General features: G+C 38.2%; 1 protein-coding gene across 3 annotated transcripts in view; it reads left to right on the forward strand.

Moving 5' to 3' along the window:
- Positions 1 to 24,937, forward strand: part of BACH1 (BTB domain and CNC homolog 1) — a 41,267-nt gene extending 16,330 nt beyond the window's left edge. For 2 of the 3 annotated variants that reach the window (XM_046002983.1, XM_046002984.1), the window contains exons 2-5: positions 7,759 to 8,052; positions 9,596 to 10,942; positions 12,560 to 12,766; positions 23,998 to 24,937. In XM_046002983.1, the coding sequence (XP_045858939.1) occupies positions 7,819 to 8,052; positions 9,596 to 10,942; positions 12,560 to 12,766; positions 23,998 to 24,456 (2,247 nt within the window). In that variant the 5' untranslated portion in view covers positions 7,759 to 7,818 and the 3' untranslated portion in view covers positions 24,457 to 24,937. Of the gene's footprint in view, positions 1 to 4,942; positions 5,044 to 7,758; positions 8,053 to 9,595; positions 10,943 to 12,559; positions 12,767 to 23,997 lie in introns of all 3 variants that reach the window. The other variant, XM_046002981.1, reaches the window with a different exon arrangement.
- Positions 24,938 to 27,548: the final 2,611 nt, after the last annotated feature.

Genomic DNA, 27,548 nt, shown 5'->3' on the forward strand with positions numbered 1-27,548 from the left:
CTTCTACTCCTGAGGTATTTATTTACCCAAGAGAAATGAAGTATATGTCCATCTGGATGTTCACAGAAGCTTTATTACAGTAGTCCCAAACTGGAAGCAGTGTAGTTATGTCCATTTTTGTTAGACTAGTCCCTCAGTAGTTAACTAGATACACAAAGAGTGATACAGTCATACAATGGAATATTATTCAGCAATAGAGAAACATCTGATGTATGCAGTATGAATGTCATTAAGCTGAATGAAAGAAGCCTGAAGCAGAGGACATAATGTGTGATTCTGTTTATATAAAAATCATAGAAAATGCATGCTAATCTACAGTGACATCAAATCTTTTGTTACCTGGAGCTAGGAGGACAGGGAAGGAGAGAGCAAAATGGGGCATGTGGAATTTGGAGTGATGAAATTTATCTTTTTTTAAAATTTCTGTATCTTTATTGGTGGTGGTTCCATGCACATATGCACGTGTCAAAACTCACTGAACCGTACACTTTAAATAGTGCAGTTCTATGTAAATCATACCTCAATGTTGGTACAGAAAGTAGAGACTGACAAGTACATGATAAAGAGTATTTTCAGTGAATTAGCTTTATTGGTGTGGGCCAGTTCTAATTGCTAGTTCATATTTTCATAAGATGATCTATTTCACTTGAGATATAACAGTCTTATTAAGGATCAAGTAGCCACCAAATATGTTAAGCAAATAAAAGACTGCTTTGTTTTCTTAAGTTCTTTTCAGTTAAAAAGGTATAATCGTGGAATCTGTTATTCTTGTTTTGGTTCTCGAGCTCAGGTTTCCTATTTTAATTCTTTTTTTTTTTCTTCCTTTATTCCTTTCCAAGCTATTTTAAATGTACTATCCAGAATTATCAAAGTTGAATTTGTTGACTTGGGAGGTAAAAAACCTTTTGTTTCTGACCTCTTAGTTGGTGAGTCTGTAAATAAGGTCTTCACACTTCTCTAACCGTTCAGACATCTCCCCTCTATGTTTAACTTTAGCTCTATCATTTCAGATGTGGAATTAGACCAAGTAAATACAATAAAAGATCCATGATTAAATACACAATTTTTAATACAAGGAAGAGTAAGTGGAGAAAAGTCCAACTTTCCCTTTGGGGAAGCAGGGATTGAACCATGAGCTGCAAAAATTGTAGTGATTTGCTCACGTTCTCCATTCTCCACATCTCATTTTAAAAAAGCTGTGGCAGGGGTGCCTGGGTAGCTCAGTGGGTTAAAAAAGCTGTGGCATCTTTAGTCACATAGTGAACATCGATTTCCAGGTCATTTTCCCATATGTTATTGTAAAAGTCCTCTAAAAACAACATCCTTGTTTTGGAGCTTTTATAAGGTCTTCTGCTACTTATTCAAAAAAAAATTTTTTTTTTCTATTTTCACTCAGCTTTTTTTGATCTACACATTTATATATCTCATCTAGTCATACTTAGAATTTTTTCATAAGAGGAATGGATTTAGAAAATGTGGTTATCAGATATGTTTAAGCAAGTATGATATTTAAGATCTGCAAAAACAAAGAAAATAGCAAATCTTGGAAACTGAGTTACTCTTCCTGGCTCTTCTTGGCAGATGACTCAGCTCTGAGAATATAGGAAAGAATGTGGACTTAAATTATTCTCTCAGATTTAAATTCCCACAGACTTTTTTTTTTTTTTTTTTATTAACATATAATGCATTCTTTGCCCCAGGGGTATAGGTCTTCCCACAGACTTTATGATGTTAAGCTTCTTTCAAGATTGGAAATATTAATGAAAAAAGCCCTTCTTTTTAAAGACACTTTTCTGTTGGCATGTCTACCTTACATTAAAAACAAACTTATTTATGTATTTATTTATGCATTAATACATAAATATGTAAAGGCTTCAAAAGGAAAGACAAAGAATTAAAGGTGTACACACACAATATTGTTGGGTCTTTGCCATCTACTTGAACAGTAGAAGGCAAGGTGCACCTAACTTCAGAAGAACACTCAAACGCTAGGTTGTAACAGAAACTGGCTTAGGGGAGCTTGAAGCTTAGGAGGGAGCTGAGAAGGATGGTGTGCTAAGAGGAATTTTCCCGTCTTCTGAGCCTTTGGAGACCCTGACCTGAAACTGAGTGAGGCAAAGGTCATTGACAGAGTGTGATGGAGTTGGTGGTGGGCAGAAGCAATAAGGAGAAAGAGGTAGAAATTACAAATGGCCATTAGAGAGAAGGGGAAGGCAGTTCTAAGGAATTCTTCCTTAGATGAAGATGTATGCAGATGAAGAATATTGTTTTTATATAAAGGCCAACTCAGTTACCCATTTTGCTGTATGGGATGTCCAACTGATGCCCAACCACACCCCCCCCCCACACCCTCTGCTAACAGCTGTTTTGGAAATCATCATTCTCATTAATTGAATATTATGGGTAAATGAGAATTGACTAGGAAGTAGTTTTTGTTTGAAGAGTTATTGCAAATAAATACCTTTCGGAATGTTCACATTCCTGTGTAAATTGATTATAATGATCATTGTCATTGCTTTTGCCCCAAGGCATCATTTTTATTTTGAACATCTGTAGGTTATGTTCTTGAATGTAGAGTCTGTCTTTTACTTTTGTTTTCATGGCACTAAATCTGTTGGGTAGCTCCGGTATACATTTGTAGAAAGGACATTCATCATTGTTCAGTGAAGGTAAAGGATGTTTGGATGATAGTTTTCTGTTTGTTTTTTTTTTCTTTTAAGTGATTCCTTGGTGTTATTTTGTGTGCTCTTCCACACTGATAATTTAAAAAAAAAAAAAACAAAAAGAAACCAAAGTTCTGTGATACTTGAGGGAAACAAAATTCCAGCTCTTTTATGTGTGGGACTTCATCCTCATACAGTTACTTTCTGAATTTTTGTTGTGAAGCATTGTACTTGGTCCATGATCAGATAACCACCTTAGGCTTTTTAAAAGTTTTTTTTTTTTAAATCCTTTAAATTATGAAAATGGGATGAAATCATAGCATCTTGTTTATCATTTTGAAAGCAAAAACATCAACTGGTAACTTTTAAAACTCGAATTGTATATGTTGAGCAGAGAACAGAAGTTATTTCTAAATCGAAGTAGAGGAAGCTTTAAAATGCTTGTTCATCCTTTATCAGCATTACTGAATGAATCAGCAAGCTACAAAGGTCAACAAACCTTTATTTTGAATTATAACAGCATAAATTTCCAAGAATATAGAAAAATTCATGTGTAATGTAGGAATCTAAATTTGGTGTTAATAAATAACAGAATTATAAATCTGGAAGGTTCCTTGGGTGGTGGTATATTTTACCTTTTAGGTTTGAGAAATGTTACAAGGTCACACTGACAGATTCTAGAAGGATGTGTGCCAGTCTTTAGTCATCATGTTATTGGGTAAAAAGATAGATTACTGACCACTTAGGTGGTTTTCAGAATTAGGAAAATTGATTTTCAGATTAACTTTCTGTAGTACCCCATATTGATGAGGCCAGGGTCCTGGTGTCTTTGTTCATGCAAGTCAGCTGTACTGGCTTTGTCTATAGTTGCCAAGTTTTGTTCTTCTTTGTCCAGTTGGCTTGCAGATATGTTTCTGTCTCCCGGAGGTGGGTTCTCTTTTGCTGCTCCTGACTCTGAGAAAGCTGGTATCCAAGGACTTTTCTTTGAGTGCTTGGCTTAGTGGCGTTGTTCCTATATAGACCAGAATAGCTGATTGCAGTGTGTTTGGAAGAAAATGTAGATGCTCTGCATTTTGGATTTGTAGTAAATATGTGAAATCACTCATTCAGAAGCAAATTCCTTCATGGAATCAGGTACAGTTATGTTATGTGCTTGAGTTATGGCAGAAAACAAGTCAGACAAGATTTTGACATTTAACTGAGACCTAAAAGGTGAGGAGTTAGCCAGCTGAGGAGTAGGAGAAGTGCAGATTGCAGGCACAGTATGTTCAAAGGCCCTGAGGTCGAGAGGAGCTTGGTTCGCTGGGGCAAGAAGAAGGGATGGTGAGGCAAGAGAATAGCAAGAAAGACAAAACTTGAGATAAGGCTGGATGATTGCAGGTCTGGAGGATAGGCTAAGGATTTAGAATTGATCATAAGAAATTTGGAAGACAACGTTGGTATTGGCAAGGGAGAAATCACTTTGATGTGGGAGAGTACATTGGAGGGGATCTAGACGGGATTGAGGGGGGATGAAGCTTTTGTTATTATTAATATCATTAAGAGCAGCTGATATTTCGTATTTGTTTGCTATAGGCCAGGCACTATGTTAAACCATTTACCCTTATTGTCCATATAAACCTCATGACAATCCAGTGAGGTGCTCTTGTTATCCTTATTTTACAGGTGAGGAAACCAAGACCTGGCAAGGTTAAAGTAGCTTGCCCAAAGGTCATGCAGCTAGGTAATAGCAGAGCTGGAATTTGAACCTAGTGTGCGAAGTTAGCCACTGGACTGTGTTTTCCATGGTGGTCCCTTGGTGGTTGTTGAAATTGAGTGGATCACAACTGGAATTTATTTTTTTTTTTTTAATAGAACAGAGTAGAAATTAGAATACCTTGCACTACTAAGGATAAAATATTAATATGTGAAACTTAGTTTCACTTTTTATTTAATGTATTTGTACATGTGTGAGCCATTACAAAAGGCTAGGCAGAAGCTGTCTAGACTAGAGCCAGTGATGGCTTGGACTAGAATTGTGGCAGTGCAGATGGAGAGAAGTGGGTCTCAGTGTCTAGAAGCAGAGGTAGCAGGTCTCAATAAGAGATTGCCTACCAGGGCTGAAGGAGGTGTCAGGATGAGTCCCAGGGTTCTGGGGGGAGCAAGATCAGTCATGGCATGCATATGCTTAGTCCACTTTAAGTGAGACACTTTGGGTTCTTTTGAGAGGCTATTTGTTGTACTACTGGGGTCTCTGGCTCCTCTCTCCTTGGCTTATCTCCCAAATCTGTATCTCACAGCGAATCTCTAAGTTGGCTGAGAACTTCTGAAGTGATCTGTCACCCCAAACTGCCTAAACAGGAGGGCTGAGCCAAGAATAAATTCTTTCTGGGATTTGAGGGTGAGTAGTGAGGGCACATATGTGTGCTGACAGCAGCTTTAAAGTGAAGGTGTGGGAACTCTTTTTGCTGTGGTTTCCTTGAGAACCAGCGTGCCTTTAGGTTGCGGTGTTGAAGAGTCCAGAGTCCTCTTTTTTGAAATTCAGGTCCAGTTCGTTTGCTCCTGGTGTTCTGGGAGGCCCATTTCCCTATTTTCATTTACAAACTTATAGTAATACTGTGGGGAGCCAGTACTGCAGTGACTTTCTATACTGTATGTTCAGCAGCTACTAAGGGGAGACAAATATGGAGTAGTCAGGTGCTTGGTATGAATCCTCATTCTTCGTCTTACTGGTTTTTTGACCACAGCCAAGATGCTTCTCACTGAGCTTCAGTTTCCTTATCTGTAAGGTTGGGATGCTGTGAGAGCATCGGTGTCATAGGGCTATGTTGAAGTGTAGGTAAGGTAAGCTGTGTCAGCCTCACACCTGTGCCGGTACAGAATGATAGCTCGATGAGTATTTGCTGTTAGTGTTTTTAGGATAGTTTCTTGAGAGACTTACGCATACTTATGAGCGAAGTCTAATGGGAAAAAGCTGGCATAGAGAGAGAGTTTGGACATACGTGAGAAGAGAATGTTAGGGGAAGGTACTGGCTTCAAGAAGCAAGAGTGCTTTGAGGTCAAGAGCGGACACTGAGGACTGTTTTCAGTAGGAGAGGGGGCCTGTAGAGGTGGTGGTGGGGGATAATAATCTCTGAGGTTGGATCCTAGTTATGGTTGTCTACTGGGAAAGACACTTACTGAAGACAAAAGTGTCTACTTGGAAGGCTGTTGTGGAGAACGGGATATCAGGGCACATGAAAGAATTGATAACAGTGCTGAGACCATGAATTTATAGTGACACCAGCCTATGTGTTTTTATGGTTTTGCCTGGCCGTGCAGCGGTTGGCAGAATGACAAGATGTAAAAGTAAGATTAGTCTAGTTACAAGGGTTTGCAAGGCAGATGCCAGAAAAGAATAAAGAGGCTGGGGACTTGGGTGCAGGGACAGAGAAAGGCAAGCTGTGGAGTCTGGCTTGGCTGTGGAAGGTATACATAGTCTTAGAGAAAGTAGAGGGCAGTGGTCCGTGTGGTACCACACGCACAGGGCACGTGATCTCTTTGATAGTTCTTCCTTACGATTCCTAACTCTAATTCTTTGTGTTGGTAAGTGAAATATTAAGACCAGTTGCAAAAGGGAATTTACTACTCTTTTGAATTGGCACAATCCAAAAGTTAAGTTAGTTCTCATACCTGTTTTGAAGTTGCCATGATTTTATGTGGTGTGCTGAATCAGTGAGTGAGCGGTTGTAAGCCTTAACCTAGGATAGAGTTTAGCCACATAAGGAGACATTTTGTTTTCATTGACTACTTCCGAAGAACTTAATGTTTTAGCTATAATGAGTACTTCAAAGATAAACACGTAAGTAGGGTAGAATTTATAGATGCATTTCACGTGTTTGTGACTAAAACAGCCTGTGTTTGAGGCAGAAGTCACCCGTGATCTGGACCTGGTGTGCCTGAACTTTAGTAGTCCTCTTGTCTCCTCTCAGTTTTGCTTGGAGTATAACGAATCTGGAAACAATAACGTTTATTCAGTCACTGAACTTTTGAGGACCTTCTTTTAGGCAGTGCAGTAGTTGAGAAGAACAAAAGTGAATGACAGGTGATACCTGTGAAGAGTTTCTCAGTCTAGTCATGCCATAGAGAGGTATGCGTACTCTCCTTGGGCGTACTCACCACTGGCCGTTGGGCTCTGGAGGAAGATACTAGAATCTCTCTTTTAATTTCTTACTTTCAGTCGCTGTTATATAATAGATAATATATAAGAATAGTACATGATTGAACTATGTAGACATACATATATTGTGGCTATCTTTTTTGCTAGTAGTTTGAATGTGATAAAAATGGTGGTTATCATATGTCATAATATTTAAAATATGGTATATTTTAAAATACACATTTTTGATAACTTATCTTTGAACATTTTCAGAAAACTAAGAGTTTCTGTGTATGGTAAATCATGTTCTTAATGATGAAATAGTTGTACTCGTTTCCTCTATTTTGTAGTGTAAAGTATGACTTGTTCTATAAAAAGACTCTGGCTTGACAGATTTGAGTCTTTTTCTCAAGTCATTTCTTCCTTATGTTGGAGGAACTTTACCTTATGTAGAGTGTGTCTCTTGTTACAAAGCACCAAAGCTTCCTACCAGCTGTCAAATGTTGGAGAAGGGTGCATGGAGAACAGTGGAATGCCATATGCCTGTTCTACTGCCAGTCCCATCCCAAGGGTGACCTCTGGGGAACTAGGCACACACGCCCATTTATGTCATAAAGCAACAGGTTTGGGATACCACCCAGAAACTTTCCGGACCAATGAGTCTGTTTGCTCATTGGAGGTATTTTCTCAGGGTGAAATGACTTACTTTCAGAGAACTGTGAAATCCTTGGTTCAAAAAGTTCTTCCCTCCTTCATCCTGAGATCCTTTTCCCTAAAATTAGAAAAACTAACTAAAAATGGTGGTGAAGAACCTATTTTAAATGAAATAAAATAATAAATATGTCTAGGTTCTCTAGGGGATTTTGTTTTCATTTTTGTTTTTGTGATGAGTATTTTAATTTATACTTGACACTGTCATTTTTAAAAATACTTCTAATAAGACTTTATTCAAGTGAAATCTTGCATGTGTTTTTGCAGGTTTGATGACGACTAGAAGCATGCTTTCACTGAACTTCCCGACACCATTTGTTACGCAGAATGTCTCTGAGTGAGATTGCGGTTTTTGCCTATGAATCTTCGGTGCACAGCACCAATGTCTTGCTCAGCCTCAATGACCAGCGGAAGAAGGATGTGCTGTGTGATGTCACTGTCCTTGTGGAGGGCCAGCGGTTCCGTGCCCACCGATCTGTGTTGGCGGCATGCAGCAGTTACCTCCACTCGAGAATCGTAGGACAGGCGGATGCAGAGCTTAACATTACTCTACCAGAAGAGGTGGGAGAGAGGTCCTTGGTTCTGGAAGCTACCTGATTTTACTTTAACTGAACCTAATTAAATCTCTTTACGGTTTATAAAGTTAAAAAATAAAACAGTGTCCTTCTTGTCATGAGGCTGAGGAACAGTTTCCAGGTTCTGCAACAACTCATCTCTTTAACTTTTTCATGGAAATTACAACATTTTTACATGTAGAATTGTTAGTTTTGGATATTAGTTAACAATATTTATTGAGCAGTTGAATAATTTGACCTACTGTTATATTCCTTTTTTTTTTTTTTTTTTTGAGAGAGAGAGAGAGAGAGAGCATATGTGTAAGTGTGGAGCAAAGGAGAAGAAGAAAGAGAATCTAAAGCAGGCTTCATGCACAGTGTGGAGCCTGAGGCAGGGATTGATCTCACAATCCTAAAATCATGAGCTGAGCCAAAATCAAGAGTTGGTTGCTTAACTGACTGAGCCACCCAGGTGGCCCTATGTTATTTTCTGATATAGTGACCAAAGCAGGGCACAGCCAGTGGATTGTAGACATTGGGAGAGGTCATGCTTAGAGTCATGGACCCCACTGTCTCACATGCTCTCCCTTTGATCTTTTCCTGTAATGGGAAACTGAGTGGGTTTAGGGTTCTAGAAATCATTTTTGACATGGCCTCATGGAAAGTAGGTACTCCATAAGTGTTCTACTGCCTCCCTTCTTCTTTCTCGAAATTGTTTCTATGCATTGGTAAACAAAAGGTGATTTTGTGTCGTAATTATAGAGCTTGGTTTTACACATGTCTTTTACACATGTCCAGCAGCCTGTTGTGGAGCTCAAGCATGTAAATGTTTCTGTCCTTGCTATGTCCTGTCTCCAAAAGACCTCTCACAGGTCTGCGAAGTGCTGGTTACACTTACTCTTACTAGAATAGAATAGCTTGCTTTTATTTAGTGACTGAATGCAGCTAGAAGAATGTTGAGTCTTGTGACATTGGGACACAAAATAGCAGCTGTTAAGAGGAGTTTGGAGAAAGTATATAGAACTTTTTTGTTTATGACAGGTCTGTGTGGGCAATTCTCTGATGGATACTAAGCCTATATACAGGTTAGCTTACGCTGGTCACCCATGCTTCCATGAAATTGTCGTTACCTTTTGGGGACTCAACAGATTGTCACTTCTGTGGCAGAGGTCAGTGAATAAGGCAATACCAAGAAAATGATAAAGGCCAACTATAGGTTAGCCTTTGTTTTTAGAAAGGAGCAACACATATCATAATGGCTGTGTTTATTGTCTTTACCTTAGATGAGTAAAACTGTAATTCATGTGTCTTTAAGAGTGTAAGCTATAAAGTGGAGGGTATGGTTCCGGTGAATGGGGTATGTTAAGCATGCTTTTCCAGACTCCTAATTAGCTTTATATTTTCTAGAAGAATATTTTTACTTACAAATTAAAAGACCTGTTTTATAATGATCCAAGTAAGTTATTCATCTCTCTATTTCTCTTCTACTTTCCTTTATCTACTAGACTGCTTTCAGGTGATGTATTTGTTTTTATTTTGTATATTAACAGGTGACAGTTAAAGGATTTGAACCTTTGATTCAGTTTGCCTACACTGCCAAACTGATTTTAAATAAGGACAATGTGGAGGAAGTGTGCAAGTGTGTGGAATTTTTAGGTGTACGTGACATTGAGGAGTCCTGCTTTCAGTTTCTCAAATTTAAATTTTTGGACTCCACTGCTGACCAGCAAGAATGCCTAAGAAAAAAATGCATCCCATCACCCTGTCCAAAAGCAGACCTTAAATTTTCACTTTTGGACCAGAGGGATTTAGAAATTGACGAAGTGGAGGAATTTTTGGAAAATAAAAATGTCCAGACTTCTCAGTGGAAACTGCATAGGTATCAAGCAAATGCAAAAGTATCATCTCCTCTACAAGACAGTGCCAGTCAAACCTGTGAATCCATGTGCTTAGAAAAAGATGCTGCTCTGGCTTTGCCATCTTTATGCCCCAAATACAGAAAATTCCAAAAAGCTTTCGGCACTGACCGAGTCCGTACTGTGGAATCCAGTGTCAAGGACGTTCATGCTTCTTCTGTTCAGCCGAATGAGACACCTGAAAATGAGTGTCTGGGAAGAATCCAGGACTGTCCAGATCTGCAGGTGATTTTAAAATGTGAAGAAAGTAAATTAGCAACAGAACATGAAGAAACCAAGAAGGAAGATCCTGCTTCTCATTGCCCATCAGAAAAATCGGAAGTGACTCCTTTCCCCCACAATTCTTCTGCAGACCCTCATGGGCTCTATTCTCTGTCTCTTTTACACACATACGACCAATATGGTGACTTGAATTTTGCTGGAATGCAAAACACAGCAGTGTTAACAGAAAAGCCTTTGTCAGGTACAGAGGTTAAAGAGGAGAAAACATTTGGTGAAAGTCAGGATTTACATTTGAAATCTGACTCTGGCCCCAGGGAAGACAGTAGCCTTGCCTCTAGTGATCGGAGTAGCGTGGAACGAGAAGTGGCAGAACACCTAGCAAAAGGCTTCTGGAGTGACATTTGCAGCACAGACTCTTCTTGCCAAATGCAGTTATCACCTGCTGTGGCCAAAGATGGCTCAGAACAGATCTACTCACAGAAACGGTCTGAGTGTCCCTGGTTAGGTATCAGGATTAGTGAGAGCCCAGAGCCGGGTCAGAGGACTTTTACAACGTTGAGTTCTGTCAACTGCCCTTTTATAAGTACTCTGAGTACCGAAGGCTGTTCAAGCAATTTGGAAATTGGAAATGTTGAGTATGTTTCAGAACCCCAGCAGGAGCCTTACCCATATGCTTGTGTGATTAGCTTGGGAGACGACTCTGAGACCGATACTGAAGGCGACAGCGAACCCTGTTCAGCCAGAGAACAAGAATGTGAGGTGAGGGGAAAACGTGTGTGTTGTTAAGTCCTTGTTTTACCAGTGGTAATCCGATTCACTCTGTGTCAGCTCCTGTTGTGCCACTAGGGAAATATGAGCAGGCTCAGGGAGGGGGCTGGAAATCCAGAGACCATGTGATCAGTACCAAAAGAGTGTGACCAAGTTTGAAGGACTTCTCTGTTCATGTATTTCAAGCAGGTGTATTTATGTTTGCCTTGGAGTGGATTCACACATTGGCTGTGCAATTGTTTAAATCAAATACCGTGTCCCAAGAGGGGGAAAAAAAAGATACTGTGACTGTTACATGGTAACTCCGGGAAAAATGCAACATATATTCCTATCTTATTCATTGCCACAGGATCCCTGGACTAGTCACTTAGCAGTGACTTAGTACTAACGAGGTGTAGGAATGTGGCTTCTAATGCTGAGTTTTCTTTGCCTTAGTTTTTCAGAGCCATTAATTTTTTTCTTATTTTCCTTAGCCATTTCAGCCATTAATTTAATGTCTTAATAATTTGGCACGAGTTACATGTAGCTGATATGGTATTGACCTTAACAAGCATGATCTGTGTAGTTTGTGTACAAATTTTTGTATTTGATAGGTGCTTTTTTTTAAAACAGTACCATAATTCCAGTGATAACAAATGCTTGTTGGTTCTTTATCATTTTCTTTAGTTTCTAGCTGTTAGATGACATGGGTTTAAAAGAGGGACAGATGTTCTCCCCCTCCACCCACTGCTGGCTTGGCTTTGAAGGGAGGTTATAGGTGATTTAATTTAAGAAATAATATGTACGCATGAAGTATTTCTGTAGATCTATTTATGGCATTTATAAACCCAGTGTTTGGAACTATGAAAATAATATTAAAACATTTAAGAAATCTAAAACATTTTGTATAACTAGTTTCTGTAAGTTTGAAAGACAAATTAAGTAGGTTTCCAGAGAAACTTATCAGTGTTTTGTAAGCATTTTTGATAATATCATTAAATTGTCACACAGTTTATTTAAAAAAATTTTCTCCTTTTTCCAAATTTAAGTATGTTGAAATGACTTTAAAATATTCATAAGGCTTTTCTAACCATTTCTATACTGGAAAGTGAAATGTGTAGATTTTTAAATTGAGTTATATGAAACTACTATTCTCTTGACAGAAAACTTAATTTTCTGAAATGCCTTAGAAATTACTAGTGTAATTATACCAGTGTTCAATCAGTGCTACCCGTTAATATAAGTCAAAGTATAAAATAGATTTTTTTTTGTTTGGTTAAACACATTAAAAATGCTTTAAAAAGAAGTTTAAAGATATTTTTGTGTTATTAAAATACCCTAGTAATACCCTTTTTATTTTAAATACATGAATATTTGTGTTAATATTTTTATTTGCTAAAAAAATATGCTTCTCAATTTTCTTTTCTGAATACTCTTAAATAATCTAGAAATATCAAATTATCAGTCATTTTTTATAAGGGGATTATATAGAAATTGGAAATGAGGTCTATTTTTTTTTAAGTTTAAATAAAATTCCCTGGAAAATATAGATGTATATCTTCCTCTTCCTAGATTTAAGTGTAACTCCACAGTATGGCAGCAATTACTCATGTTTATTTTACATTCTAGGTAAAACTGCCATTTAATGCACAACGAATAATTTCACTCTCTCGAAATGATTTTCAATCCTTGTTGAAAATGCACAAGCTGACTCCAGAACAACTGGAATGTATCCATGATATTCGAAGAAGAAGTAAAAACAGAATTGCTGCACAGCGCTGTCGCAAGAGGAAACTTGACTGCATACAGAATCTTGAATCAGAAATTGAGAAGCTGGTAAGGATACAAGTTTCTTGCTGCTTAAATTCTACCAAATTTATTCATTCTTTCTTTTTTATAGAGGAAATCGCTGTTTCAATTCCCAAGTCAGCTATAATGCTCAGTTATATATTAATTTCAAAATTTACCAATTACCGTTTTAAGAAAATAAATTATATGACATTTTCAGAAAGTTTAAGAAATGAGAAAATGAGAGTTTTCATAGACTGTTTTACTTATGTGAGTATTCTGCATTTTTAGGGTGTTATGCTATAATATATAAATTGAGATCTATTTCTGGGTGGATTTTTTTTTTTTTTTTTTTTTTTAAAGATTTTTATTTATTTATTTGACAGAGAGAGAGAGATCACAAGTAGGCAGAGAGGCAGGCAGAGAGAGAGGAGGAAGCAGGCTCCCCGCGGAGCAGAGAGCCCGATGCGGGGCTCGATCCCAGGACCCTGAGATCATGACCTGAGCCGAAGGCAGCGGCTTAATCCACTGAGCCACCCAGGCGCCCCTGGGTGGATTTTTAATGATATACAAATGAAGGGTAATTTTACTGACTGCTTAATTCTTTTTAAAAATATTTTGTTTATTTATTTGAGAGACAGTGCATGCATGAGCACAAGATAACATGAGGGGGACTGCCCACAGAGGCAGAGGGAAAAGAAGGCTCCCCATAGAGCAAGAAGCTCAGTGATGTGTTGCTTGATCCCAGAACCCTCAGATTGTGACCTGAGCTGAAGGCAGATGATTAACCAGCTGAGCCACCCAGGTGCCCCACTGCCTACCTAATTTTTAGTGGTTGAGTAAAGATTAAAGAAATGATGAAACACTTTAATCTCTTTGTGCGGTGTTTGGTGTCTATAAAAGCTAATGTTCTAGTTGTTGTTCATTTAAATGAACTGTAAACTTGAATAACCTGTTTTGGTTGCTACCAGAAAAATAAAACAACTTGGATCTTTCATCTAAGGGAAAAAACTCATATGCTGGTATGGATAGAAATTTTAAGATCTAATGAGACTCTAAGTAGAAGAATGCTTACTTTATTGAATCTTGTTATTTACTCCACTATCAAAATAAATTAATTGAAAAATGGATTCATTTGCACCCAAGTTTCTCTGTTCTTCTAATGGTTGGTAGAAGGGAGCATTGTATGAAAGAAAATAACTGTGGTGGAGAAAGCAGGGAAACCAGCCCCTAGAAGTAGTAAAAACATTCTTTGAATATTTGGTTTTGAGTCTTTGTTAATTATTGGTGAAAGTTTAAAATTGTGATTGTAGCAAGTGTTCAAGCACAAACATTCTAGCTATGAATAACAATAGTGCAGCAACATTTTAGTAATAAGAAACAGCCTCTCCAGGAGATGCATCCTTATTTTATGCTGTATCTGATTATTATGATAATGTTGTGATTTCCTCCACTGAATTCATCTTTGCCCTCAATACAGAAAACAACACAAAACAAAATAAAAAAAAATTAAAAAAAAAAACAGTCTGTGCCTTTATATACCTTCAGAAGAGAGGAAAAATAAAAACTTACTCATACATTGTGGTCAGTACCCTGTTTATCTGTTACATTAATTTGGATACTGGCTGTAAGAAACAAACCATCTGAAGCATGAATGAATGACTTAATGAATGTCTTTGTTGTAAGGATAGAGGTGTGTCTCATATAGAGACCAAAGAATGGAGCAGTCCTTGTAAGTAGCATAGAACGAGGAAGTGGAAAAGTGCCAGGAACCCAGACAGTCTTCTCTCTCAGCTCATCTCTCTGCACCTGCTCACGTGGCACTCCATGGGTGGCTCTCTGTGCTACTAAGTGCGCATGACTTCTGTATAGTTTCACTCTCTCCAGGTTCTAGTGCAGATGGAGATGACAGTTTTAGTTCTAAATTCCCAAGGAGGTGAGCATCTAATTGGCTTATTTCAGCTCAGGTATCCTCTTCTGTGATGAGAGAGCAGGAACAGATAGCGGCAACGTGGCTGCTGAGAGCCCCCCTTGGGCAGGCAGAGTAGATAGTCTGCCAGGGATCTGCTCACCCAGGTGTGCACCGGTCCGAGCTCAGCCCAGTTTCGTTCTTCTCCCCAGTATCACCAGAGAAGATATGCTAGCTTTTTCTTTTTCTTTTTTTTTTTTTGAGCAGAGTGACTTGCCTTGTGCTTTAGCTTCCTTGAACTCTGCCCAGTCCTTCATACTGCTCACAGTTCTAGTAATTTATACAGGCACACTCCGGTTGCAAAGGGTAAGGGGCACTTGTAAAGTTCAGTCTTGCCACAGATATCTCTCTCTGGTGAAAATAAGCAGAGAGTGTGCTGCTTATTAGCTTATAGGACTAAGAAAGCTGACCCTTTTCCTAGAAGTAAAATAATTTGAGCCTTAAGGCATTTTATTACATTAAGAAGTTTACTTGGAATTTAGACCCTGGTTATTGGGTGATGTTATGGGTTTTGTTTTTTTGGTAAAGAGAGCAGGACCTATAGTAGTTAACAGCCACACTTCTACCACAAGGTTGTGTTTAGTAGTATGGAGAGCTGAGAATGTGGGGGACTGTGACAGATCTGTTTGTTGTTTTTAGATGACACTCTTTGGAAACGTGGCCAGTAGACAAGCAGTATTTCCCAGTATTTATAGTCTGGGCGGTATTTTAGCAAACCTATTTAAGGGAAAATACTTGTTTAATAACTAAACAGCCATGTTACTGTAGCCACTAACTGATTAGGTTAACATATAAATAAATGCAGAGTAACTTGTCTGGTAATATTCTTGTGAAGGGTCCCATATTTCAGTAAGCTTCAGTCTTCGGCTGTTGGCTATAAACTTTTTGTGGTTTGTCCTAAGAGTAATAGCATAATAGACTGGATGGATCAACACATGAAAGAAGTGTTTTGATTACAGTAAGAATAGTGATTCTAAAAAGTCCTCAAGATGGGTCCGTGGAATAATGATGATGTAAAAAAACACTTTAATAGAGTTTAATAATAACTCAGACTTTAATAGTCTGAGTGTGCTGGGAAAGCGAAAGGGTGATGTTAGTTCGAATTCAGGAAATTAATAAGCTGTATTTCTCAACAAGAAGTCCTGTCAGAATCTAACTGGAACCTTTGAAGAAAAAGAAAGATGTGTATTTATTTAAATTGATGGTAATTCTAACATTTATTTAAAATTTGATAGTGTATTAGAGGTTAGGTGTTGATTTAGCATTGCATTCACAATAAGGATTTTGAATATGTATAATCTACAAACCAACCAATAACATGGCTTTTTTTTTTTTTTTTTAAACCAATATACCGAGTTCAAGAATCATTCAACTTCTGTTTATATATTTGGCTTACAAAGCTCTTATCTTTATAGGATTCTTTACAAGGTCCATGTTTCTTTTTTTTTTCTGGAACATTAATTCCAAAGTTAGCAAATATGTTTCTATACCATTTTGGCCTCAATGAAAAGGTAACCCTGAAATCAAAGGAACTCAGCTTTTAAAGATTTTATTTATTTATTTGACATACAGAGAGAGAGATAACAAGTAGGCAGAGAGGCAGGCAGAGAGAGGGGGAAGCAGGCTCCCTGCTGAGCAAAGAGCCCGATGCGGGACTCATCCCAGGACCCTGAGATCTTGACCTGAGCCGGAGGCAGAGGCTTAACCCACTGAGCCACCTAGGCACCCCAAGGAACTTAGCTTTTAAAGAAGAAAATTACCAAAGTGTGTTTCTCTTAGATGGCATCAAACATTGATTGATAGCAGAATCAGAATCTTCACAAAAGCACTTGAATTAAGACATCATTTTGTTTCACTGCCATTGTCCATTGTGATGGTATAGGAGTAGAGAGACCTCATCTGTCCTTAATGTTTGCGTCTTATGGAGAAGATTACATTATTTTATTAAAAATAAACCTGTTTTAGCACAGGTTAGTAATAAACCATATGCTACTGGCTGCTCTACCCACATGCACACTGCCATCTCCAGACACACCCACTGGGCCCTTCTGGATTTGCCCATTGCCATTCTGTGATACGTTTGAGCAGCACACCTTGAAATGTGGTTTGTGAATCATTGGCATCAGACTTACCTGGGGATGCCCTTTCAAAAATGCACTTTCCTAAAAAAATGATCAATAGGAAAATAAAATGCGTGTTCCTTAATCCCACCCCAGAGCTGTGAGAGGGGCCCAGAAGTATGCATTTTATAAGTGTTTCCAGGGAAAATCTTTATGCCCATTAAAATTTGAGAGCCTGTTGCACTGGGACACAGAGTTCAGATGGAGGCTATGGAGTCAAACAGCTGGAAATTTTGTCTGACTACTTTGGTAGCTTTATGGCTTGGGGAAATTATTTTACCTCTAATACCAACATTCCCTCATTGGTGATATGAGGATAAGGATAGCATCTCCCTCAGGATCCGTGCAAAGATCACATGCCATTAGGGTTGGGAAGCTTTTTGTATTACTCAGCACATGGCCAGGGCTCAACAAATCTTGTAGTATTTTTAAATAAAAGTAGTTCTCTCTTCTTTCTCTGAGCATCTGCCAAGCGTATTAAATGTTGTGCTGGGTACCAGGAAATCAAAGATAAATGAGAGGTAGTCCTTGCCAATAAAATGCGTATATTCTCAGAGGGAGCCAGGTTTATGTGTTCTCTTGTCTTCTTTAGATTTTGTCTTCCTCCCCTGCCTTCTGTAAATTTCAAGCTTTCAGGAAAGTGAAATGAATAGTGTAATAGACAACCTCATGTCAATTCAACAATTATTGACATTTTGTCACATTTGCTTCTCTGTTGGTCTTTCTGGGCAGATGTGTGTCCCTGCTCTGGTTAGGTTGGTCTGTCTGTCTGTCTGTGTCTCTCCCTGTCAGTCCGTTTTGGTCTCTTTCTAATAAGCACAGTTTGTTGATCTTGGTCTCACTGTCTTTTCTCTCTTGGTCTCTGTTGCTCTTCTTTTTCTGAATCATTTAAAAGCCACCACATTATGACATTTCACCCCTAAATGCTAACACATGTATCTCCTAAAAAATAGAGATTCTTACATATCTTTACCAGTATTTTTATCCCACCTGAGAAAAAATAAATCCTCAATATTATATTTACTCCCTATTCAGATTACGCTCATTGTTCCCCAGATATATTTCATATACACACTTTTTCCCCCCAAACTAGGGTCCGGTCATCACAGAACACATTTGGTTATGCCTTTTAGTCTCTCAATCTAGAGCGCTCCTCATCCCCCTTTTAAAATCACAATAACTTTTTGAGGAGTCCAGGCCAAATTTCTCTAAAATGTCCCACTTTTAATAATTGATTGTTTTTAACAATTAGTTTTAACTCATTCTTCCATTTCCACATAAATTGCGAAAGTTTACGTTGTTGAAGCGAAGTGAAATGTGAATTGATGTTGTGTCCTTTCTGTTGTATTGTGTGGTGGGGCACGCGCTGGCAGGGTGGCCCACCTGCCTAGGTGGGGATTTTCCAGGTTATGTTTTTTCCTCTGTAGTTGTTCAGTAATCTGTGAAGTATTACTTAGGCCGTTTAGGAGCATCCTGTTCCCCACTACTCCTACATTTTTTGTTTTCTAGTATATGTTGGTGACCTTTACCATGGATGTTGCAAAATAGTGGCTTTTCCAGTTCTGTCCTTTGTTCCACTTACACTCATGCTTAATTGATACTCCTCTTTTCTTTTCATTTATTTATTTATTTTGGTATCCCTCTTATTTATTTTTATTTTTAATTTTTTGAAAGGATTTTTACTCATTTCTTTTAGAGAGATAGAGCACAGAGGGAGAGTGAGAGGGAGAAGCAGGCTCCCTGCTGAGCAGAGAGTCTGATGTGGAGACTCGATCAGGACCGGAGCCAAAGGTAGATGCTTAACTGACTGAGCCACCCAGGCATTCTGGTATTCTTCTTTTAAAAATAACTTTTCTTTCCTCCTGTTTTCCCTCCCTCCTACCACACTCTTTTAGGATCACTAAGGACTCAGGGATTAATTTTTTCCTAATTTAATTTCTTACAATCCATAGTGGTCATTAGCCTTTTTGATGTTGATATTTTCTCAAACTTGGCCAAAGAGAGCCCCCCCTGAAGCCAGCTGCTATGTCCTTTTGACATGACCCCTTTAGTGGTTCTCTGCCCCCTGGAGTAGTATGTCACAGGCTCACCTTGGATCTCCTGTGTCTCAAGATTTGGAATCATTTCTCCAAAATTCCCTGATTCCTTTTAGCAGGTATTATACTTAAGAAAGCATGCTTATTGCTGGAGTGTGTTGATCTGGGAAATGTGTGTGTGTGTGTGTGTGTGCTTGTGTGTAAAATCATGTGTACAGGGGCTCCTAGGTGGCTCAGTGGGTTAAAGCCTCTGCCTTCGACTCAGGTCATGATCCCAGGGTTCTGGGATCGAGCTCCACATCGGGCTCTCTGCTCAGCGGGGCGCCTGCTTCCTCCTCTCTCTCTCTGCCTGCCTCTCTGCCTGCTTGTGATCTCTGTCTGTCAAATAAATAAATAGAATCTTTAAAAAAAAATCATGTGTACGTTCAGTATGTTTATCATGCTTTGATAAATAAAAGTCAAAAATATAAAAGAAATCACAAGTTCATGTAGATATTTTCAGTAAAAATTTCGCAGTATAGAGCTTTTCTCTTTGCTTCTATGTTTGTCTTTTATCTCTTTCCATTACGGGGAAAATCGTGGCTCCTGGTTATATTAGTATATTTTCTCTTTACTTTATGCAAATATATTTATAATATAATGACTACATATATATAAGTATAAAGCAAACAGGAAATATTTTGTTAAAGTAATAGTAATATAATTATATGTGTTAGTATAAAGGAAATAGTAAATGTATCATAACTATATTATAATTATGTTAAAATATATAATTACATATTATATGTAATAGTCACAAAATTACAGCATCAGTATTACTATTAACAATAAGCAGATGGAGTAAAATTTAAGATTTGTTTGCCCTTTTTTGTCCTTAAATATATTCCATACTATTGAAATTTAAAATTTAAAAGTTATTTGAAGTAATTTTTTGTCTGTGCTAGCAATTTGATATATGATAAAATTAATTTGTTTCTGTTTGTATTTATTACTATGATTTGCTCTTCACAGTTTTTGTGTAATTTTCAAATATATAAGGCATTGATATGTTTCAGAAGTTAAAACTATGTTTAAAAAAGGCTGTACTCCAAAGTCTTGATCCCATGCTCTCCCTATACCCTCTTCATAGCTATTTCCTATGGGTAACTTTTTATTAGTCTCTGAATTTTTTCCTTGTGTTTTTTTTCTAAAAACAGGTAAGTATTTTATGTTTATTCTTAGTACCCTTTCTGCTACTAAACATTCTATGTGTACTTTTCTGTATTTCACTGTTTTCACTTAAGAAGTGGTTTACAGGAAATATTTTTTTTTAGTTCAAAAAGGTCATTTTTTAAAAGATTTTATATATTTATTTACTTGTTTATCCCTTTAGTGTGTAATGGGGAGGGGGCAAAGGGGGGGAGAGAGAGAGAGAGAGAATCTCAAGCAGACTCTGTACTGAGCTTAGAGCCAACTGTCGGGCTCGATCCCATGACCTGACCTGAAGTCAAGGGTCACACACCCAACTGACTGAGCCCCCAGGTGCCCCGAGGTTGTCATTCCTTTTACAGCTCCATATATTCAGCTGTGACTGTAGCACAGTGTCCTTACCAGTTTCTTATTGGTGGACATTTGGGACACTGCAATGAATAACTTTGTACATTTGTGTGTGTGTGTGTGTTTAAGGAGATGTGTCCTTAGGGATAGATTCCTAGAAGTAGGATTGTTGGATCAAGGGTAAATACATCTGTAATTTTGTTAGATATGAATAAATTCTGCTCAGTAGAGGTTGTAGCATTTTGCCTTCCCACCAGCTAGCTGTATCTGTGTATCTGTCTGCCCACAGCCTCAGCGAGGAGTTTGTCATATCAGCTTTGTTTTTTTCATCTGATTGTGACAATTGGTATCTCATGGTGGCTTTTATTTTTGTTCTCTTATAAGTGAAATTGAGCATTTGTATTTATACTTTTAAGGGCCACTTGTATATTTCTCCTGTTTATGTAGAGGCTTCACATCATAAGGAACCATTAATCACCATTTCCTAGTAGTGAGTACTCTTCAACCTAAAATATTGTCACTGTCACCTAGTCCTTTTGGTGCCAAAGTCTTTCGTCCCTTATCTTTATTGGATGAGTTATATTTAAAATATATTTTTTAAACTTCCTATGTTTGAGTGAATATTGCATACTAGCTATTGAAAATGTGGATTTGAATGTAAATTTGTTGTGATAAAATGCAGAATGGCACCAGGATGCCGGTTTTATTTTTCTTATAGATCTGTGTTTAAAGCCACACTACCTCAGACTTGTGCTTTATATGACTGGATTACAGGAAAATTAAAATATATAAATAGGTCGAAAAATAAACATATATAGTGGAAGTAGGTAGAAAAATTAAAATATATCGTATAAATAGGTAAAATATATTGTAGAAATAGGTGTATTGTACAAATAGAAATATAACAGGTGTACATAGGAGAATTAAAATATATTGTAGAAATAGGTAGAATAGGTAAAAAATATAGATGCTGGTAGAGTATGTTTGGGAGGTAGCTTTAATAAGATACCACGATGCAATTAAGTTGAATTATTTTCATTTAATGAATATTACCAAAGTAAATTTGTGTTTTAGAATTAGCATGAAATGGAAAAATCAGCTAACTGCCTGGAAACTTACCTGTGTGGGAGTTTAAGTGCAGGGGAAAATCTGAGAGCATTTAATCGTGGTAGAGTTCCAGGGTTGTACCTGTTGGTTTGAGTTGTAAGCAAGCCATTCCATATGGGACACACCAAGAGTGTCATCATGTCACCTTTTATTTAATGGGGTAGGAGCAGGGAGAATATTTAAGGTCATATCAGTGTTTATCTAAAGATAATAGCAGTTATAAAGTATTTGTCATCTTTCTAGTATCTGTAGGTTTAAAGTAGCCATTCTGATTTCTGGGAGAAAGCTTAGAACTCATGATTTTGCTTAGCCATGTTTAATTTAAAAGACCAGTCAGCAGTTAACACTTCATCTTTTGGGGGCGCTTGGGTGGCTCAATCAGTTAAACATCTGCCTTCAGCTCAGATTGTGATCCCAGGGTCCTGGGATTGAGCCCCACATCAGGCTCCCTACTTGGTGGGGGTCTGGTTCTCCCTCTCTCTCTGCCTGCCACTCTCCCTGCTTGTACTCTCTCTCTGTCCAATAAATAAAATCTTTAAAAAAACAACAAACAAGAAACATTCCATCTGTTTCTGTTTAGAACGGAGACTCATCAACTTTGATAGAGGAGTCCATGGCTGAGTATTGTGACTCAGGAAAAATGCGTCTTATTTTCTTCAAGAAGCTTTGTTTCCATCCTCATTTGGTTTAGCTTTTAGGAGGCCATAAAAAGAAGTGGGTACTGATTGTATGAAATGCATTCCTTCTTGGGCAGGTAGTGGTAGGCTCTGTTCTTGCCCTCTCGGTACCTGTGGATTCATTTTATCAGAAGCCTACAACTGACAAACTTTATGTAACCAAAAATAGACTGTCAAACACTGATTTTGGTTTTATTTATTTATTCATTTATATTTAAAATATGTATATATTCTTGACCTGTACCTATCTTCAAAACAGAACAATTCTATAAAAATATGAACAAACTGGAGAATACTTGATGATATAAAATTGAGTACTTTGGGGGTGGTGGGTGGCTCAGTTGGTTAAGCACCTCACTTTGGCTCAGGTCGTGATAACAGGGTCTTGGGATCCAGCCCCCTATCAGGCTCTCTGCTTAGTGGGGAGTCGGCTTGTCTCTCTCCCTATGCCTCCACTTGTGCTCTCTCTCTATTAAGTAAATAAAATAAATTTTAAAAATACAATTTAGTACTTTATATCCACTGTACATTTTCTCAAAACATTAGATGGCCTTGGAATATTTAAAAACCATCAATAATTAGATTCATGTATAATTTTTTAAGAAAAACTTTAATGTAAAACCGTAGCAGTACTTTTATATAAAGTAAATTTCTTTTTACCCTTTTGGCTGTTTTTGTTCCAGAATAGAATCTATTTAAAGGATGGTCATTGTTGATTATTACTCTGAAATAAATGGTCTGATGTTAGCTTCCAACCTCTGCTCTCCAGAGCCTGCCAGTGAGCAGAAAGCCAAGAGAGTGTCATTAAGTTGTATAGGAGAAACCTTTTACCTATCAACATTTATTTACTCTTAATTTATAAATAACTTGATTATTTGGTTTCCTAACTCATACTAGGTAAGAAGCAATGCAGTGGTTGGTGGAATAGGAAGGACAAGGTGGGACCTTGATGGAAAGAGACGTAGCATTAGCAAGTGATGGTGGACAGGAAGGCAGGAACCAGGAAAACTTGAAACATTCTGTGGTTGAATCTTTCCTATAGGGATAAAAAAAAAATAAGTAGTAATAACAACAGCACCAAAATAATAATTAAAGAGCATAAAATTCCTCCCCAAACTCCTCACATTTGAGTAATGCACTCACTAGCTTTCTGACTCTGGGCACATTAAACTCGGTGTCCCATCTGTGAAATGGGTTCATTAGTACTTAAATCAACACAGTCATTGCATGAATGACAGTTGAGATTGCATATCTGAAAGCATTTAGCACAATATCTGGCATGAACTAAATGCTCCATGATTTGAGTTGCAGTAGTTATGATGACTGTACTTGTACTTTTGGTTGTATTCCATCTCAAATGTCAGGCCCACATTTGTTTACAATCTGCACATCCAGAAAGCTCTGAAGACCTGGCAAGTTTGTCATAAAGTATTTGATCAGAAAACTGATGTAGGCTGACACCGGGCTGTGTCCTTCTTTCTCCCACTTTGTGCATAATTTTATATTTCACTGTGTTTTATTTAGAAATGTGAAGATGTTTGACAGTGGGGGTACTGCCCCAGACCCTGCTTAGAGGGATTATGTGTGCATCCACGTTGTCTTCCTAAAATCTGAAATATTCTGAATCCCGTGATACATCTAGGCCTCAGAGTTTTGGATGAGGGATCCTGGGCCTCTGAGGTACTTAGGAGATTTTTGGATTGAGTTGAAAGTAAAAATTCTATGTGATCTTATTTAATGAGAAGACAACAGTAGATACGAAATGTTTGGTTACCTTAGAAATGTTGATTGAGCTACTAAACCCGAGTCATTGTCTTCTCCTTCCCCCTCCCAGCAAAACGAAAAGGAGAGCTTGTTGAAAGAGAGAGATCACATTTTGTCCACGCTGGGCGAGACGAAGCAGAACCTCACTGGACTGTGCCAGCAAGTCTGTAAAGAAGCAGCGCTAAGTCAAGAACAGATCCAGATACTTGCCAAGTACTCAGCTTCAGATTGCCCGCTCTCACTTTTAATTTCCGAAAAAGAAAAAAGTACTCCTGATGGTGAACGTGTGTTACCGTCCCTTTTGAGTTTACCCGAGGGGCCCCCAGCAGGGCCACCCGCCTGCGAACCAAGCACTTGCCATCCCAGTGCACAGAGCGGCGGGTCGGCGAGCTGCGCGCCCGCCCAGGAGGCCCGGGCCACTGCCAGCACTGCGCCTGAGCAGGCTGGGCTCGGAGAACCGTCCCAGCCGGGGGGAGGCATCTCTGATTTCTGCCAGCAGATGACGGATAAATGTACTACTGATGAGTAAACTTGCATTCACGTCCTTCACACCACTCATTTTCTACCGCAGTTTCGATGTCTTAAATGCATAATACAGCTTCTGTCTCTTAACAATATTGTTTTTTGCCCCTGGTAGTTTGCTGTTAAGGGAATTCCTCTGCAGTTAATCCTGATTTTTCTCTGATTTCCATGAGATGCAGAAATTACATGCCTCCTGGATCCCGAAAAACCACCTGTGAAAAAGCAGTAAGGCTTTAAAAGCTCACGTTATTAAGAATAGTAACTGTGAGTAGTAACTTCCCAGTACGCAAAATAAATTTCAGAATGAAAGCAGCGTATCAAACAACCGTCTTACAGCCTGAAACGTCTGCAGGGCTCCTACTGAAGAAGGAGCCCACAAAAGTGTTGTAATCTGACCTTTCTGCACTACACTGGGTTTAACAGAAGATGCCTCCCGGGTCATGCTGGTGGAGCTCCGTTCTGCCTCGAAGTCAACTAACTGAGAAAGACACTGTCTTGCCTGAATCCTGGAGCTCTGCTCTTCTCCCACCGAAGCCAGGGATTGGTTGGCCTACACCGCGACTCCTAACTTCCGCTGGGAGTAGGTAGGAGGCAGCAGCATGCAGGTGGCCTGCGGCAGAGGCTCCTGCTCTTCCTCGGTGTCAGCTTCAGACATTCTGACTGTGTCAACAGGAGAAGTGTTGTGCTCCCTCCTTTCTGCTTCTCTGCAGTCTCTACCACATCTAGGTCCATGACGAACATCCTGACGTTCTCCTTTTGGAAGAAATGGGACTTGGGATCCAGTGGCGTGAGGGATGCGTTGACAGCATTGTCGTAGCCTCCCTAGACTCCCAGAGAGCTTTCCAGAATCCAAGGCTGTTGGTCTTCCCAGCACAGGTCACCCGCGCGTCTTTCCACCACGGGGAGAGACAGCTGCTGACGTTGATCAGGAGTAGCAGTTTGTTTTCCCTCCTATTTTTGAAGTCCTATGGTTTGCTTGTATAAAGCAGTATTGTAGATAAAAATGTATCTGCAAACATAAAGGTTTGTGAAATAGGATGAAACTCAATCTTGTTCCATTGTGGGGTTGAATTTGGGAACCAGATTTAATCTTTCTTCCCCAAATCTGGTATATAAGGGCACACCAATCATTTTGACTTGGGCATTTTGTAATCGGTCCTTGTGTTCATTCAGTCCTGTTTGAAAATAAAGTTTTTATAATCTCAGCACGTACCCCGTAACATTTTGCAGTGGTTCTTGGCCATTCTGATGTTACAGGCTTGTTTGAGAGTCAAATAGACCTATAGATTATGAACCTTCTCAACAATTATTTCTAAAAATTGCATATATTCACGTAGGCAGAAGCATTTGCAGAGCCGAGTTATAAAGGATACACAGGAATAATTGACTGTTGGACTGGAAAGTTCGGAATTTCACCGAGATCAGATACCCGAGAGGCTTTAACCGCTTGCATCCTGAGTCTAGTGAAGGACCTGGGTAGCTGACCTGGGAGATGAGTGTCCATCCCGTGGGAGGGAGTCTGAAGCAAGTAGACCTTTGTCCTGACAGCTTATGGGGACCAGACTTAATACTTCCGAGTAATTTTGTCAAATGTTTATCCTTTTCAGTGGGGAGGTGGGTGGTTGGGGGAGATACTGCTAGTTTATTTTCAGTGGTTGTATGTTATCTCTGTTACTGACTTAGTTGTAAGAGAAAACTAGTTGGGCCTGCTTATTTTCTAGAGGCTTTTATAATTACCCTTAAGAACTTGTCAGGGAGAGTAATTCTATGATAAGGCATCCCATGCTACAAAGACTTGTGCGTGTATACCCGATCTATATAATATCCCCAGGTAGCTATTTCTTTGATACTTGTAATTTTAAATTTAACTTCAAAATATAAAATAATGTAAAAACTTTTCTGGTTTACAAAATGTAAAATCTTATACAAACCAGTGGACTCCTTGATTTCCTACCTCAGTGTACACTCAGCTGTTCGTCACGTCGGTTTGTGTATGTGCAAAAGTCACATAACCTTTTGCTTTAACTGCTGCTGTAAATAACTGCTTCGAAAGGTTACTTAGTATTTTATGATACAACCCAGTTGTCTCCAGAATTTAAATACGATTTTTAAGACACTCGGTTTAAATTTCTCTCTGCATATAAACAGTTCAGCATTAGGGGTTTATTTTAATGATATTCTGGTTATTGGCCAAGTGTAATATTTTGTAAAACATAGCATTACTTTTAATAGCTAGCATGTAATACAAGTAACTACACTACCTCATACCTACATGATTTTCAAATTGTAATACAGAGGGACAGAGAGAGAAAAAGATTTTATCTTTGTTTTTCGGCCATAAGGTGGGGAAGTTTTCTATATATTGCATAGCATTATACATTTATGCCTATTTTAACATTAACTTCTAAAGAAGTTTTTTCTAAGAAAGTTTGTTTTGATTTTTTTTTTTTTAAGGCTGCCGAAGAGGACAAATGACAGGATTATGTATATACAGTGTATATCTTTTCCTTCATGCAGAATTTTGGAAAGGTTGTTTTCAGTTTGTACATGGCATATTTGCGTGATCATTGTTCCTTATTTTATTAATTGGCCTTCTCAGTGCTTGATGATTTTCAAGACAGTTATTTCTGACTCAGTAAAGTAACATTACCTTAAAATTGCTTTCATTGTTGGAATTCTACAGCTATAGCAAATAATCTGTTAAATTGTTACATCCAGATCAAATACGGTTATAAATTAAATCTTGGTTCTTCATCTGTAAATTTAATAACATAATTTACTGTAGCTTAATGCTTAACCAGTTTTAAATAAGGAGTTAAATATATTTGATGCAGTAGACGATACAGGTTGCATGTGGACACTAAGCCACATTAACAACTTGGGGAAAACAAATCAAACAAATGGCAATGCTATAATGAATTCTCAGGTGAACTTTTTTCAGTTTTGAAACATTTTGAATCTGTAAATATTTTAAGTGTTTTATTAGGCATGTAATAAACTATTCTTTGAGATCTGTTGGGCAGTTTGAAAATTTAAAGCCATAATGGTAAAAGTTGGCGTTCTGATGGTGAAATAAACGGAAATAATAACATCTATTGT

Source organism: Meles meles, chromosome 4 (genome assembly GCF_922984935.1).
Source record: "Meles meles chromosome 4, mMelMel3.1 paternal haplotype, whole genome shotgun sequence".
In the NCBI taxonomy this organism is placed as follows: domain Eukaryota; kingdom Metazoa; phylum Chordata; class Mammalia; order Carnivora; family Mustelidae; genus Meles; species Meles meles.